This window comes from Rana temporaria, chromosome 1 (genome assembly GCF_905171775.1).
Source record: "Rana temporaria chromosome 1, aRanTem1.1, whole genome shotgun sequence".
Taxonomy (NCBI): Eukaryota; Metazoa; Chordata; class Amphibia; order Anura; family Ranidae; genus Rana; species Rana temporaria.
Window position 1 is genome coordinate 319156763 of NC_053489.1, and position 16210 is coordinate 319172972.

General features: G+C 43.7%; 1 protein-coding gene across 3 annotated transcripts in view; it reads right to left on the minus strand.

The window, feature by feature from the left end:
- DENND4C (DENN domain containing 4C) overlaps window positions 1-16210 on the minus strand; it is a 210200-nt gene that overhangs the window by 9425 nt on the left and 184565 nt on the right. For all 3 annotated transcript variants that reach the window (XM_040359890.1, XM_040359872.1, XM_040359881.1), the window contains 3 exons: window positions 9550-9730; window positions 6628-6873; window positions 2413-2530 (listed from right to left, as the gene is read on the minus strand). In XM_040359890.1, the coding sequence (XP_040215824.1) occupies window positions 2413-2530; window positions 6628-6873; window positions 9550-9730 (545 nt within the window). The remainder of the gene's footprint in view (window positions 1-2412; window positions 2531-6627; window positions 6874-9549; window positions 9731-16210) is intronic.

Here is a 16210-nt window from a genome sequence, read left to right on the forward strand (position 1 = left end):
GTACTCCTCCTATGGGAGGGGGTTATATAGGGAGGGGCACTTCCTGTTTGAGATTGCCAGTGTCCATCACCTGAAGGTACTCCATATAACCCACATAGTAATGAATATGCCGCTCTGTGTCCCGTGATGTACGAGAAAGAAATACTACTTTGGATAAATACTCAGAACAATAACTTAAACTAACTAGCAGAACAACTAAAGTACCTATAAAGCTGGACTGATTCAAACCAGCCTCTGCCATCATCTGAAAGCCTGGTAAAAAAGTGATCCAAGACCACTGATCACTCAGTTCTCGGTTTTCAGCCTTCAGAAAGGTGGTGACCGTCAGTCACTGCTCTCGGCTCTGCCCCCTCCAGCACTCACTGAAGCGCTGGGCTGTGGAGGGGGCCGCTGGCTCAGTCTCTCAGCAGACAGACAATGATGAGAGAGCAGTACTGCTCCTGGTGAAACAACCCCCTCTCTGAAAGACAAGGTGCCGGTTCAGTCCTAGTAGAAGAATGTGGCATGATAGACCGCACTCCAGACTTGGCGAAAATGGGCCTTATTGAATAAACTAAAAAAAAACACATCACATCCCCACAATACTTAGAGAGCAGCATGCCAAGAGGCTGAGCCAGCTGTCAGTCCCAGCAGCAGGATGGATCCTGAATGTAAAGTCAGTAACTTTCCCAAGCCTGGACTGACTGATTGACCTTTAGCCTGTTGGCTGAAAACAGGTCACAGGAGTGCAGAACGAACTGCAATCCTGTCTTATTTAACCACTTGAGCCCCGGACCATAGTCAAAAGACAGCCTCACGGTGGCTCTGTAAATCCAGGAGGACGTCATATGACGTCCTCGGGTCCTCCGGCCGCTGGGGGGCGCGCACCCGAAATGCCCGTGCCTGGCGGCCGCGATGTCCGCCAGGTACCGGCGATCGCCAATGACAGAGCCAGGGACGTGGAGCTCTGTGTGTAAACACAGAGCTCCACGTCCTGTCAGGGAGAGGAGACAGATGTTATGCCCCTTGTACATAGGGACACAGCATCGTCACCTCCCCCAGTCACCCCCCTCCACACACAGTTAGAACACACCCAGTAATCAATGCATTTTTTAGCACTGATCGCTGTATAAATGTCAATGGTCCCAAAAATGTGTCAAAAGTGTCCGATGTGTACGCTACAATATCGCAGTCCTGACAAAATTCGCAGATCGCCGTATTACTAGTAAAAAAAAAATAATAAAAAAATGTCAGAATTCTATCCCCTATTTTGTAGTCACTATAACTTTTGCGCAAACCAATCACTATACGCGTATTGCAATTTTTTTTTTATACCAAAAATATGTAGAATACGTATCGACCTAAACTGAGAACATTTTTTTTTTTTTTAAATGGGATATTTATTATACCAAAAAGTAAAAAATTGTGTTTTTCAAAATTTACGCTCTTTTTTTGTTTATAGCGCAAAAAATAAAAAAACGGCAGAGGTGATCAAATACCACAAAAAGAAAGCTCTATTTGTGGGAAAAAAAGGACCTCAATTTTGTTTGGGAGGCACGTCGCACGACCGCGCAATTTTAATTTAAAGCGTCGCAGTGCTGAAAGCTGAAATTTCGCCTGGGCAGGAAGGGGATATATGTGCCCAGTAAGCAAGTGGTTAAGTAAAGCAATCACATGAAGCCATTTATTATCACATAGTTTTTTTGATGATAACAGAAATCACCCAAAGGGCCCATATAAAAAGCTTACATACCCTGGAATGTTTGGCCTTGGTACAGACACAGAAGGTGGTGCAATTAAAGGTTAATTTCCCACATTTGTGGCTTTTTAAATCACAATTAGTGTCCGTGTATAGTCAATGAGTTTGTTAGCTCTAACATGGATGCACTAAGCAGGTTAGACACTGAGCCACGAGGGGGTAGAAAAGAACAGTCAAAAGACCTGCGTAACAAGGTAATGAAATTTTACAAAGATGGAAAAGGATAAAAAGATATCCAAAAGCTTGAATATGCCAGTCAGTACTGTATAATCGCTCATTAAGAAGTGGGAAATTAGGGGCTCTTGATGCCAAGGTCAGGTAGACCAAGAAAGATTGCAGCCACAACTGGTGGAAGAAGCTCAGGATACAAAGAAAAACCCACAGGTAACCGCAGGAGAAATACAGGCTGCTCTCCAAAAAGACGGTGTGGTTTTTAAGGAGCACAATTTAACGATACTGGAAGAAAAAAGAGCTGCATGGTTGAGGTAGCACTTCCATTAAAGACCTCTGTTTAATTCTCACTCTTTAGAGTGGAAGTGAAGAGTGCTTTAAGGGCTTCAAGAAAGCTGCTCAAAGCTTGCTGTGCATACTGTTCTTTTGAGTAGAATTAGCAAGTTCAATCCTGTGTGAATTAGGAAAAAAACTGTTATTATGATCACTGCAGAACTTATTACCCAGGTTTCGCCACTTTATATAGAGGGCCTCCCCGGGATCCTGGTGTAGGTTAACATTGTCCCATAACAACTGAATGTAAACCAACTTGCTGTCTTGTGACAAGGATGACTGGGAGATCTGTTAACAAAAAGAAAAAATATTTAGCAAATTTCTCAGTAAGGCACAATACTTTTAGTATGAATACCAAATAACATGCCTTGTATCAGGCCAATATCCAATTCAGTTTCCAGAGTTGTCATTACTTTAAATATACCCAGAATAATAAATTGTATACCCAGAAGTTGTATATCCAGGAAAAAAAAAAAAACTATAAAAAGGTAAAGGCATAATGAGCTAGTATGCACCATATGCTTACCTTAGAACCAAGCACCAGTGCAGTTTCCTGGTCACCCATGAGCTAGCTGACATTTTGCCTCAGAGATTCTTCCATGTTCGCAGCTCCGGCGAAGTGAGTGGCTGGAGCCGCAATGACGTCACTCCTGCACATGCGCACAGGAGCACTCCGTTCCGGCACGATACACAAACCTTTGCCAGACCTTCACTACGCATGCGCCACCGACGTCAGCGTCTGCATGCAAGGTGAAAATCTCCTAAAACGTACAGGTTTAGAATATATTATTTTTACCTACAGGTAAGCCTTATTATAGGCTTACTTGTAGGTACAAATGTGCTAAAGGGGTATACAACCACTTTAATGTGACTTGTTTTAAAAAAGGTACATGTTCTGGGGCTGTATTTCTGCTCCAGGCCTTGCTGGCGTGAAACCAAACTGAGATAAAAGTGACACTTATTTTAACACTGTATACTTGATAAATGGCAACATCCAAAGCAAGTCCAAATTGGTACCTCTATAAATTTTATTCAATTTATCCCTGTGCAGTCTGTAAAAATCAAAAAACAAAAAACATAAAAAAACTAAACTAAAAACACAAAATACATTTTTGTTAATTTTTTCTGTGCACTCACACAACTGCCAACACTCCCTGCTTGTCCTTTCCCTAGTAAGCTGCAGACAACGCACCAAATACCAAAAAGTGAGGGAAGGAAGAACTGTACTTTCATCTGGACTGAACATTGTCAGAGCAAGACACAAACCACGCATACAAACTGGGGAAAGCCTTCACAGAAATATGTTAATAGGACAGTGCAGCTTCTGACCATGCTTGGTGATTAGATTTTGGTGGACGCTAATCAGCACTGTCAACCCTACATCAAAAAACAGATAATGAGGGGAAATGGAAAAAAACAATCTGATTAATTAATAAAGGTTTAAAAAAATGGGCATTATGGGAAAGTGAAAAGATTGGGATAACTTGCAGTTCCGTTATTCTTTATGTTAGCCTGGAGAGACACTTCTTTCAATCCAAACATTATTCAAGACCTGAAGCTGTATCAGAGCTGAAAAGGGGAGTAAAGATTAACATTTCCTCTTCATTAGACATTCAACAGAGTCACATTGAGAGACACAAGCAGTCTAACCTTCAGGTTATACAGCAGCCTATGGGGGATTTGGACACTGGCAAACAAACCTCTTCCACTGCCAATATGCCTCAGTTTTGTAGCAAAGCAGTACTGAAAGCTTGATAATAAACACAATGGTGTGGAACCATTGTCCCTCAATGGACTCCAAAAAAGCATTTTACAGTGAGCACAAAAATCCTATTTACTTTTTTGCTCATTGAGGGACTCAGGAAGCCAAAAAGCTTCCTGTGCCCCTCAAAGCAGGCCAACCGAGGGGTAGGGAAAAACACAAACCCCTTGATGAGTGGGACTTTAAAAGTGACCAGAATCAAATGATTTAAAAATTAGTCATAAAAGACAATGAATGTGGATTACGATACATATACAGACACACGTGAGCTCTCAGGATGAACCCAGGGGGTATGCAACACAGCAAACAAATACTAACAGGTTTAAGAAAACAGAGAACCAAAACCTGGCTAAAAATTAAATAGCTGCCTCAAAGACCATACACCTGAAGCTGGCATCAGATGAGGCCATAATGTCTGAAAAGAAAATCGGTTTGCACTCAAAATGCCAAAAAGCCCCAGAAGCATTTACTAACCTAGTAGAGTGTGCCATGATAGCATAACGCACCGCCTGATCCTTGGGGCCATACGCTTACATGACAGCCTGCCTAAGCCACCAAATGATGGTGGAATGATAATGTGGTGTACCAATACATGTTTTTTCCAGGATGACAACAAATGTACCACCGTTCATGAAAGAAGCAGTGGCTGAGAGAGACTCTTTTTTTAAGCAACAACCAGCCAGACAAGACTGTAAATAAATAAGCCCTACCCTGAAAATAAGCCCTAGTGTGTTTTTTGTGACCATAATTAATATAAGACCTGGGCTTATTTTCGGGGGAAACACGGTAGAGACACATCTATCCAATTAGTTGTTAAATCTGGAAGCCAGGAAGTCCACATCCAGCATCTCTCATCCTTGACACAGGTTCTTGAACATGTATGAGTGCAAGGAACACTCTCCCAGGTCCAGGCCCTGTTGGCTAAAAAAGCCTGCCTGCAAGTTGTCTACACCTGGAATGTACACGGCTGAAAAGGCTGGAACTTGAAGTTCTGTCAAGGACAGGATCTAATCTACTCCTCTTCCCTCATTTATGTACCTCACTGCTGTGGTGTTCAATTGGATCTGGATGAACAACTAGTCCAAAGCTGTAGAGACTTGCAAATTGGCAGGTCAAATGCCCAGGACTCCCCTACCGAACAAGCGCAGGTCTACCATGGGGATTTTCCAAAAGATGGAAAGGAAGGACTTCCTTGACACACAAGGACAACCTGGTCCTCAGAGACTGGATCAACTTAACCCATGTCAACAGAATATTGCATTGTAGAGATCTGGAATAAAACAGGTCACATCGAAATGCCTTGAAAGAGGCTACCTTTAGACCTGGAATTCTCATGTAAAAGCAGAGAGTCAGACAGATATTAGAAAGAATGGTTCGAATCTAAGACCAAACTGTTTGAATATACTATTCTGAATAGAATGCTTTTGACTGAACTGTGCCCAGGACTAAACCCAGAAACAATTTGTCAGTTTGAATCAATTTTTGAAGTTTAGGATCCATCCTATTTGGTGCAACTCCACATTGAACTTTAAGGTTATCCAGAAGAGTTCACGTCAACTTTTCTATCAAAGGTAAGTCATCCAAACATTCTAAAATGCAGTTGCAATGATACTGCAGAAGGTCTAGTACAGGGGTTAGCACCTTGGTAAAAACCCGAATGAATATTTAAGGGGCCCCATGAGACAGTGTTAGAAGCTGCAAGGGGGAGATGATCCAGCCAACTTTATGGAGTCCTAGAAGATTGAGGATGGAACAGATTAAAAAAAAAATCAGAGGACACAATGATTCCAGACTGCAGACACAGGTACCCAGAAGGGCTCACTGCAAACAGTCCCAGAATTATTGATAGCATGTGAGCTGGGGGCACCTGGTACAGTGAGACTGTGTCCCAATGTCTACAATCAGACATATTACAACTGCGTGGCAGTAAAGCAACATTGGAGCTCAAGGTAAGGTATTGACGAAACACAGACAGCTGGTAGCAGCTGAGGGTCGGATGGCCAGAGGTGGCCAAACTCGCTTACGGCAGGCAACAGGAACAGAGCAGCAGCAGGGAGATGCTTCCTTAATGTTGCATGACATGAAATAGTGCAGAGCACCCAGGTACACTTCATCCAACAGATAAAGTCAGCAATCAGTCCTACAGAGTTTAGCCTTTCCACAGTAACACCGACTAGAATGGTGACTAAAGGTGTCCAGAAACTCAAATAAATGAGGTAGCTCTTGGTGTTTGACCCAACTTGCCTACTCACTTACTTAGCCTTCAGATACAGGGCAAATGCTGAAGCATTACCAGTGAGTCAGGAAGGCATGCTACGTGGCACTCACTGTTGAAAGGACACTTCAAGGGTTTCATTCTAAGCTGAGGAAGACTGCACTGGAAAGCTGCAATCAAATAGATAAAGCTTCAGCAGCATTAAGAAAAGTCTTGAGTAAAGGAAAAAGGAAAAAATATAGTTTACCAATTTACAACTAAAATAAAGCAATGTCATATACATTGTAGAACTTGGCTACATATAAAAAAAAAAAATTACCCAAGTAGCCTGTTTACACTATAAAATATTATACCATTCAAAACCTTTCCAAGCTTTTATAAAGCATAACTGGCAATGACTTACTGTACCTGGACTCCTCCATTGCAATGCTCCGATGTCAGTATCAGCCCTGGCAGATTGCTTGGCAAGTCTAAACGCCTAAAATACCACACCAAATTCCAGTAGATGATGGGATGCTGATTGATAAAAGTAGCTGTGTGGATGACTTGGTCGCCATCATTCTCAAGCAATGACTCCAATTCTTTCCGCAGCACAAGTGGACTAAGATAAGGAACAGAAACAGGTGGAGGATTGTGCCTCTTTTCTAAAGGATCCTGAAAAAAAAAAAAATCAGAAACCCAGACAAGATACAGTCAGTCAATCTATACATAAAATACAGTACAATTGGGACATCTAGTGGTTGTTCATGTTTAGGACAGGGAGCTTGGAGAAATCTGCTACTACGATTATGGTTGATAAAAGGCAAAAGGTTTTTGAAGGAGCAGTTAGCCAGAAACAAAAAGTCAGCAGGAAATTAATATCTAAGGGGAAAAGTGGAAGGAGGAGTTAATTGGGGCTTATTATGGTAAACTAAGGATTACAAAGAGGAACACATTTTATTAAAAAAATCTTGTCAGGTTGCATTACCCGACATCATATGCAGATCGAAGCTCATCCCTTTGACTGCAGATGAATGAAACAGAGTAAATACAAAAGTAACAATGTTACTCTGCATCTCTGAATCATCTAAACAGTATTTATAAACACTGTGTGAGAAGGTCTGTTTTGACAGCAGCTGCTGTAACTGCTGCATTTACACAGCAACTGCTGGTCATCATTTTGACAGCCGGCATCTTAGGCAAATAGTAAAAGGGGAGGGGTAGAGCGACAAAGGTAAAAAAAAAAAAAAAAAAGAAGGACAGGGCATGCTACACACCCCCTTTATAAACCAATGGCATTTTTTCTTTTTAACACACAGATCAACTAGACAGGTTTCCCAATCCTTTCAGTGTCTAGGCAACAATCTACCGTAGTTATGACATTTATCAGGAATAGCATGCTATAAATTTTCTCCATTTATATTTTCTTTAATCGCTTGTGGATAGGGTTGCCACCTCATCCCTTTAAAACAGAACACATATGAATTACACAGGTTCTGTGGCTGATTTAAATTAGATAAGGCTCCACTTGAGTTCAATTACCACCTTAATCAGCCACAGAACTGTGTAATTCATATGTGTTCTGTTTTAAAGGGATGAGGTGGCAACCCTACTTGTGGACCAGCAGCCGCAGTTATACGGCAGCAGGTTGGCTCCGTTGTGCGAACAGTCATAGCTGTATGTCGGTTGCTTTAAGCGCTGTTAGCAGGCACGCGCGAGCCCGCTGCATTGCGGGAGTGCCGTACTCGTGGCCATGAGCGATCTATTTTGTAGACGCTATAACTTTTGCACTAACCGTTATTGTGATTTTTATTACCAAAAATATGTAGAAGAATACATATCGGCCAAGACTGAGAAAAAAAATCTATTTTTTAAAAAAAATTGAGGATATTTATTATAACAAAAAGTACAAAATATTGTGTTTTTTTTATAGCGCAATAAAAAATAAAAAAAAAAATCGCATAGATGATCAAATACCACTAAAAGAAAGCTCTATTTGTGGGAAAAAAAGGACGTAAATTTTGTTTGGGTACAGCGTCACACGACTGCGCAATTGTCAGTTAAAGCGATGCAGTGCCCAATCGCAAAAAAAAATGTCCCGGTCACTGGGGAGCCAAATCTTTTGAGGCTGAAGTGGTTAACCACTTAACAACCGCCGCACGACGATATACGTCGGCAGAATGGCACAGCTGGGCAGATCGTTTACATCTAAACAGCCGTGACCCGGTCTGGAGTCCCGCGATCGGTCCTCGGAACTGAAGAACGGGGAGAGCCATGTGTAAACACGGCTTCCCTGTGCTTCACTGTGGCGGCTGCATCGATCGTGTCATCCCCTTTATAGGGAGACGCAACCGATGACGTCACTCCTACAGCCACAGCCCCCTACAGTTGTAAACACACACTAGGTGAAACATAACCCCTTCAGCGCCCCCTGTGGTTAACTCCCAAACTGCAACTGTAATTTTCACAATAAACAATGCAATTTAAATGCATTTTTTGCTGTGAAAATGACAATGATCCCAAAAATTTGTCAAAATTGTCCAAAGTGTCCGCCATAATGTCGCAGTCACGAAAAAAATCGCTGATCGCTGCCATTAGTAGTAAAAAAAAAAAAAAATTAATAAAAATGCAGAAAAACTATCCCCTATTTTGTAAACGATATAAATTTTGCGCAAACCAACCGATAAACGCTTATTGCGATTTTTTTTACCAAAAATAGGTAGAAGAATACGTATCGGAGGGAAAAAAATGTTTTTTTTTTTATATATTTTTGGGTGATATTTATTATAGAAAAAAGTAAAACATTTTGCATTTTTTTCAAAACTGTCGCTCTATTTTTGTTTATAGCGCAAAAACAAACAAACGCAGAGGTGATCAAATACCACCAAAAGAAAGCTCTATTTGTGGGGAAAAAAGGACGCCAATTTTGTTTGGGAGCCACATCGCACGACCGCGCAATTATCTGTTAAAGCGACGCAGTGCCGAATTGCAAAACCTGGCCTGGGCGTTTAGCTGCCTAAAGGTCTGGGGCTTAAGTGGTTAAAGAACAAGTGATTAAAGTGCTCTATTTGCTCTGATTAACCAGTGTGCATTTTCCCTGTAGAAAAGGTAACAAGCTTTCTTCCACACATACTTGTGAATGAATTAGTGCCAGGAGAAAGGTATACATCAGAAATTGGATGAGTAGTGTATAGGTAATCTGCCAAAAGACATTCTGCATTGAAAATACCTAAAAATTATCAAATTCTCAAAGCATTACCTATAACTTGGCAATTAACCATAAGGTCACAGGCCTTCAGAAAGTTCAAAAATGAAATTTGCTTTACCAAACTAACAAGCAAAAATACATACCACAACTTCCTGAAGGCTGTTAGGTAGGCTAACAGTGGACACCCCATGAGAAGGTCTCTGTGAAAGGTCTATATTCTGAAGAGGTCCACCCACACTGTGGCTTCTTGTAAGAGAAGCAGCTCGTTTTGGAGTACCATTTTTGTCTGAAGGCTTTGTATCTGCATCTTGGATGTCACTGGAGCTAGAAAAAATGGTTCAAATTAAACAGGGCTAAACAATTACCAAATACAAAAACACGGTCTACTTTTAAAAAGTCTAACAACCAAAATCTTTACCTTGCCAATAGAGATGGGCTTGGGTGTGTTTTTTTTAAACCCCACATGCCTGATCTGGACAGGAAGCCGGCACTGCACATGGCTAATCACAGACAGTGAGACATTCGGGAAATGTCTCACTGCCTGTGATCAGCCCTGTGCAGTGTTGGCTTCCTGTCCAGATCAGGCATGTGGGGTTTCGAACACGACCAAGCCCATCTCTACTTGACAATAACAATAGTTTGCTTTCAGGCATCATCTCGTCTGTTAGAGACATTGTCACCATGACCACCAAGGGCAAAAAAAATTATGCAAAATGGTCCCGATTGCTTGTACTAACTTTGCTTGAGCTCCTTCACAGCTCTTTCCTCCGGAAATCAGAGGTGGAGAAGGTGGTACTGCCTGGGCAAGGCGACAGAACCTTAATGTAAAATGATCAAAAACCTAATGCTTTACTGGCTTAGGTTATTAAGCGGTATTTACTATTTATTTATTTTTTGCATAATTATTATTTGCAGCAAAGGAAAAGCCCCCAAATAAATTATGTGGCTGAAAAAGACAATGAGTTGACACATATCTTCGTGGATGTTGCCTTGTGGTTGTCTGCACGCTACTAATGAAAGTTTAAAACAATATACAAACACACAAACTGCACACAGGCTCCTGTTTGGCAATTCCCACACTAACAATTCACTATGTGGAGTACAAAAACTGGCACTTTTAAATGGGTCCCAAATCCCACCTTTGAGATGTGGTCAGGAATGGCGTTATTTACTAGAAAAAGGACAGGTAATGCTGGCCATAAAACGGCTTGAATTTTATCAGATTCTTGCTTCACTGGCCTATCGACACCCTAAAAATCGAAGGACCAAGGTGAAAAATTTGTGGCCAAACAGCAACTGCAACCAATTAGATTCAGTCACTGTACAGGTATTCTGACAGCCATGGGAGCAGTGGCTGTTAAAATGCAATCACACTCTAAAGACGTGATGGTAGGTTAATCGGATCCTGTCTAAAATTGGCCCTAGGTTTGTTAGCTCTTTGAGGGCAGGGACTGATGTGAATGTACAATGTATATGTAAAATGCTGGGTAAATTGACGGCGCTATAAAAGTACCTGAAAAAAATAAAATATATTCGGCAGGGGAGTATCCTCCATCCATCACAAACAAAAGATCTCCCAGCAGACTAACCAGCCACCCTGCAAAACAACCAAATAGTGATGTGTGTTTCCCTTATATGTGCAACTTTATTGCAAAGGCTGGTTATAGGTTGGAGTGGTTGCCACTTTTTTGTACACCTGGTTGAATTGGGTGCGGAGACATTCGCTGCCAGTGTGTTCTTGCTGGGCGTCTGGTGCATCCCTGTGCCTTTAATAAGGGGTGGGCTCCCTCCAGGTACACTTGCCCTTAACCACTTGCCGACCGCGGCACTACTGTGTACGTCGACAACAAGGCACGGGCAGGCATACAAAAATATGTAGAAGACGACGTATCTGCCTAAACCGTGAAAAGAAAAGAATTTTATACATTTTTTGGGGGATATTTATTATAGCAAAAAGTAAAAGATAAAGAGATTTTTAATACAGCTTACCTGTAAAATCTTTTTCTTGGAGTACATCACGGGACACAGAGCGGCATTCATTACTATATGGGTTATATGGAGTACCTTCAGGTGTAGACACTGGCAATCTCAAACAGGAAATGCCCCTCCCTATATAACCCCCTCCCACAGGAGGAGTACCTCAGTTTTGTAGCAAGCAGTATGCCTCCCAAAATGGTCCTCAAAAAAAGAGGGGTGGGAGCTCTGTGTCCCGTGATGTACTCCAAGAAAAAGATTTTACAGGTAAGCTGTATTAAAAATCTCTTTTTCTTTATCGTACATCACGGGACACAGAGCGGCATTCATTACTATATGGGATGTCCCAAAGCAATGCTTACAATGAGGGGAGGGAGAACATCTCCAAGACAAAAGGATTTAATTTAGAGATATACTCAAATCATAATAAATCCAACTTAGTTGAGAAAAATAAATTTTAAATTTAACTCGAACAAGAGGAGCCCCCGGAATCCGAGGGTCTCAAACTGCAGCCTGCAGCACTGCCTGCCCGAAGGCAGTATCAGTATTCCTTCTTACGTCCAACTTGTAGAATTTTGTAAACGTGTGGACAGAAGACCAGGTTGCCGCCTTGCAAACTTGAGCCATAGAGATCTGGTGGTGTGCTGCCCAGGAGGCGCCCATGGCTCTAGTAGAATGAGCCTTTAATGATACTGGAGGAGGCAACCTTTTCAAGCCGTAGGCCTGAGTGATTAATTGCTTAATCCACCTAGAAATGGTGGACTTTGCAGCTGCCTGCCCCTTCTTGGGCCCATCCGGTAGAATGAACAGCACATCTGTCTTCCGGATCTTCTTTGTAGCTTTAAGATAGGCCTTCATGGCCCTGACAATATCCAAGGTATGCAGCAACCCTTCCTTTCTGGAAGTAGGTTTAGGGAAGAAGGATGGTAATACCAAATCCTGGTTCAAATGAAAACTGGATATGACCTTCGGAAGGAAGGAAGGATGAGGGCGGAGAACGACCCTGTCCTTATGAAAAACAAGATATGGTTCCTTACAGGATAAGGCTGCCAGCTCCGAAACTCTTCTTGCGGAAACTATGGCAACCAAAAATACTAACTTCCTTGTCAGTAGAACCAAAGGAATATCAGCCAACGGCTCAAACGGTTGTTTCTGTAAACTTTGACAGAACAAGATTTAAATCCCACGGACAAAGCGGGGATTTAACTGGAGGTCTAATACGTAAGACCCCTTGAAGGAAGGTCTTAACCAGCGAGTGGGTGGCCAGCGGCCGCTGAAACCACACTGACAGAGCAGAAATCTGTCCTTTGATTGTGCTTAATGCCAATCCTTTATCCACTCCTAGCTGGAGAAAACTTAATACTCTATCGATGGTAAATTTGCGAGAAAGCCATCGCTTGGACTCACACCAGCCTACATAGGCCTTCCAGACCCTGTAATAAATCACCCTAGAGACCGGTTTCCTGGCTCTGATTAGGGTAGAGATTACTTTCTGAGACAGACCTCTACCCCTGAGAATCAGGGATTCAGCTTCCAGGCCGTCAAATTTAGATGCCGTAAGGCAGGGTGGAGGATCGGACCTTGCGATAGCAGGTCTGGCCGTAGAGGAAGAGTCCAAGGGTCTCCCACTACCATCCTTAAGATTAGTGAGTACCATGCCCTTCTGGGCCATGCTGGAGCTACCAGGATGACTGGTATGTGCTCCACCCGGATCCTGCGCAGCAGGCGGGGTAGTAACTGGAGCGGGGGAAACGCATAAAGAAGTTTGAACTGATGCCAAGGGCAAACCAACGCATCGGTTCCGCAGGCCATCGGATCCCTTGAGCGGGACATGAACCTGTCTAGTTTCTTGTTGAGTCTCGATGCCATGATATCCACGTCCGGCACTCCCCATCTTTGGCAGAGTGCTTGAAAGACTAGTGGATGCAGAGACCATTCCCCCGGCCATAGAGTCTGGCGGCTTAAGAAGTCCGCCTGAAAGTTGTCCACTCCTGGAATGAATATTGCCGATATGCAGGGCACATGAGCCTCTGCCCATAGAAGAATCAAGCTCACCTCTCTCTGAGCGGTTTGACTCCTGGTTCCCCCTTGGTGATTTATGTGTGCCACGGCCGTGGCATTGTCTGATTGAATTCTCACCGGGAACCCCTGCAATTTTGACGTCCAAGCCCTGAGGGCTAGTCGAGCAGCTCTGAGCTCCAAGATGTTGATGGGCAACTGCTTCTCTGGCTTTGCCCAAGTACCTTGGCGAGTGCAACCATCCAAAATTGCTCCCCAGCCCGTCAGGCTGGCGTCTGTGGTCACTATCTTCCAAGCCACTGGGCTGAAAGACCTCCCCTTCAGTAGATTCTGAGGGTCTAACCACCAACACAGACTTTGTCGGACTCTTGATGAGAGCGGCAACGGGATATCCAAGACCTGTGGCCTTCTGCTCCATGCTGACAGGATGGCTGCCTGTAGGATGCGAGTGTGGCTCTGGGCGTATGGTACCGCCTCGAATGTGGCCACCATCTTGCCTAGTAACCTCATACATAGGCGAATAGTCGGTTCTTTCTTGCTTAGAACCAGTAGGATTAATTCCTTGATGGCTTTTACCTTCCTCAGAGGTAGGAACACTCCTTGTTGTTCTGTGTCTAATCTCATGCCGAGATATTCCAACTGCTTTGTGGGCTGGAAAGCTGACTTTTCTCGATTTAGGACCCAGCCGAACCTCTCGAGGTATTGGACCGTGAGGGCCACTGCTCGCTCCAAGCCGGGAGACGAGTGATCTATGACTAGGAGGTCGTCCAGGTATGCTAGGATCGTGACCCCTTGGATCCTTAGTTTGGCTAGGATTGGAGCTAGGACCTTCGTGAACACCCGGGGGGCCGTAGCCAACCCGAAGGGAAGCGCCACGAATTGGAAGTGACGCGAAGCCACCATGAAGCGTAGATATCTTTGATGTGGCTGATAAATTGGAACATGAAGGTAGGCATCCTTTATGTCTATGGACGCCATGAAGTCGTCCTTCTGGAGTGTGGCAGCTGCTGACCGCACGGATTCCATCCGAAATGAGCGGATCTTTAGATATGCATTTACCATCTTTAGGTCCAAAATTGGCCTGACATCTCCATTGGATTTTGGGATGATGAATAGGTTGGAGTAGAAACCCAGCCCCTGTTCCAGGACTGGTACCTCTACTATTACTTCCTGGGAAAGTAGATGATCTAATGCCGATCTTAATGCGGCTCCCTTTTCCGGATCGTTTGGAATCCTCGACTTCTGGAAATGAGGAGGAGGAAACCTTAGGAAATCTAATTTGTAGCCTGTGGCCACGGAAGACCGTACCCACTCGTCGGGAATGCTGGCTTCCCAAATCTCTGAAAAGAGTCGCAGCCTTCCCCCCACCTTCGTGGGTGGGGGCGCCCCTTCATAAGGTTGGCTTGGGGGCTGGTTTTGCTGGTTTGCGAAACCACTGCCTTTTGCCTCTAACAGCCTGTCCTTGTGATCTGCTGTTGAAGCCGAAGTTTGCTTTTGCAGGAGGCCGTCGATACTGCTTGGCATTAGAGGGCCCCTGCCCAGGGGAATACTGTCGTTTAAACGCAGGTCCCTGAACCTTCTTCTTAGTTGGCAAGAGAGTACTCTTGCCGTTTGAAATGGTCTGAATGTATTTATCTAGGTCTTCTCCGAAGAGGGGCTCAGCCTCCCAGCTTTTTAACCATAAGAGTCTTCTCATATGGATAAGGGATAACGATAAACGTGACGCTTGCTGGATAGAATCCTTGATTGCGTCTACCGTAAAACATATGGCCTTAGGGACATCCGAAAATGTTTCTGCCTGCTGGGCCGGAATAAGTTTAAGCATCTGCTTAAATTGATCCGATAATGCTTGAGCGACCCCAATCGCAGCCACAGCTGGCTGTACTACTGCCCCTGCAGTAGTGAAGGAGTTCTTAAGTAGTGCTTCCAAGCGCTTATCAACTGGATCCTTGAACACCTGTATGTTTTCTACAGGGCATGTTAACGATCTGTTAACACATGAGATGGCTGCGTCCACTGCAGGAGTAGCCCATCTTTTGGAAAATTTTTCTTCCATAGGATATAGGACAGAGAACCTTTTAGGTGGTAAGAAGATCTTATCTGGCTTGTTCCAATCTTGGAACAAAATTCCCTCTAATAGAGGATGGATCGGAAACACAGCATTGCTTTGAGGCGCCCTCAGTGAGCCCAAAGCTGAAACCGTCGATACCTGGAGATCTGGTACTGGCAAGTTGAATGTCCTATGGACCAAGTCCGACAATCCTTGAATCCACCAGCTCTCCCTCAGGGAGACTGCCCCAGACTCCTCTGTATCCGGGTCTTCGATCCCTGAACCTACTTGGTCCGTGTCCAAGAGGTCGTCCAATTCCCCTGAGGAAAGGACCTCCTCTTCTGAGGGTCCGCGCTCGGGCGACGGAGATCTATTCCGCTTACTGCCCCGCATAGCTGCGGATATCATTTTTTTTTTTTTTCCCCTGCTTTTCTCATCTCTTTTAAAGAGGTGAGTAATACCTCCTCCGTGACCATCTTAGGGCTGGACTGACCCGCGTCAGCTCCAGCCCCAGATCCCGATGGCCCCAAGGCTCCCTGTAGGGAAAACAGCGGCATACCATGGTACAATACCGAGGTACACCTGCTACCTATTGGTATTTGGAACTATAAAAGTTAATTGTCCAAACACCTGTTTGGGGGATAAAAAAATGCTTCCTCTCCCCTAGATGACTTTTTTTTTTTTTTTTTTTTTTCGTTTTTGTTTCAAATCCAGGAAAGAAAAAACATTCTGTCCCCCTGAGTAGTATTGCAAAGAAAAAC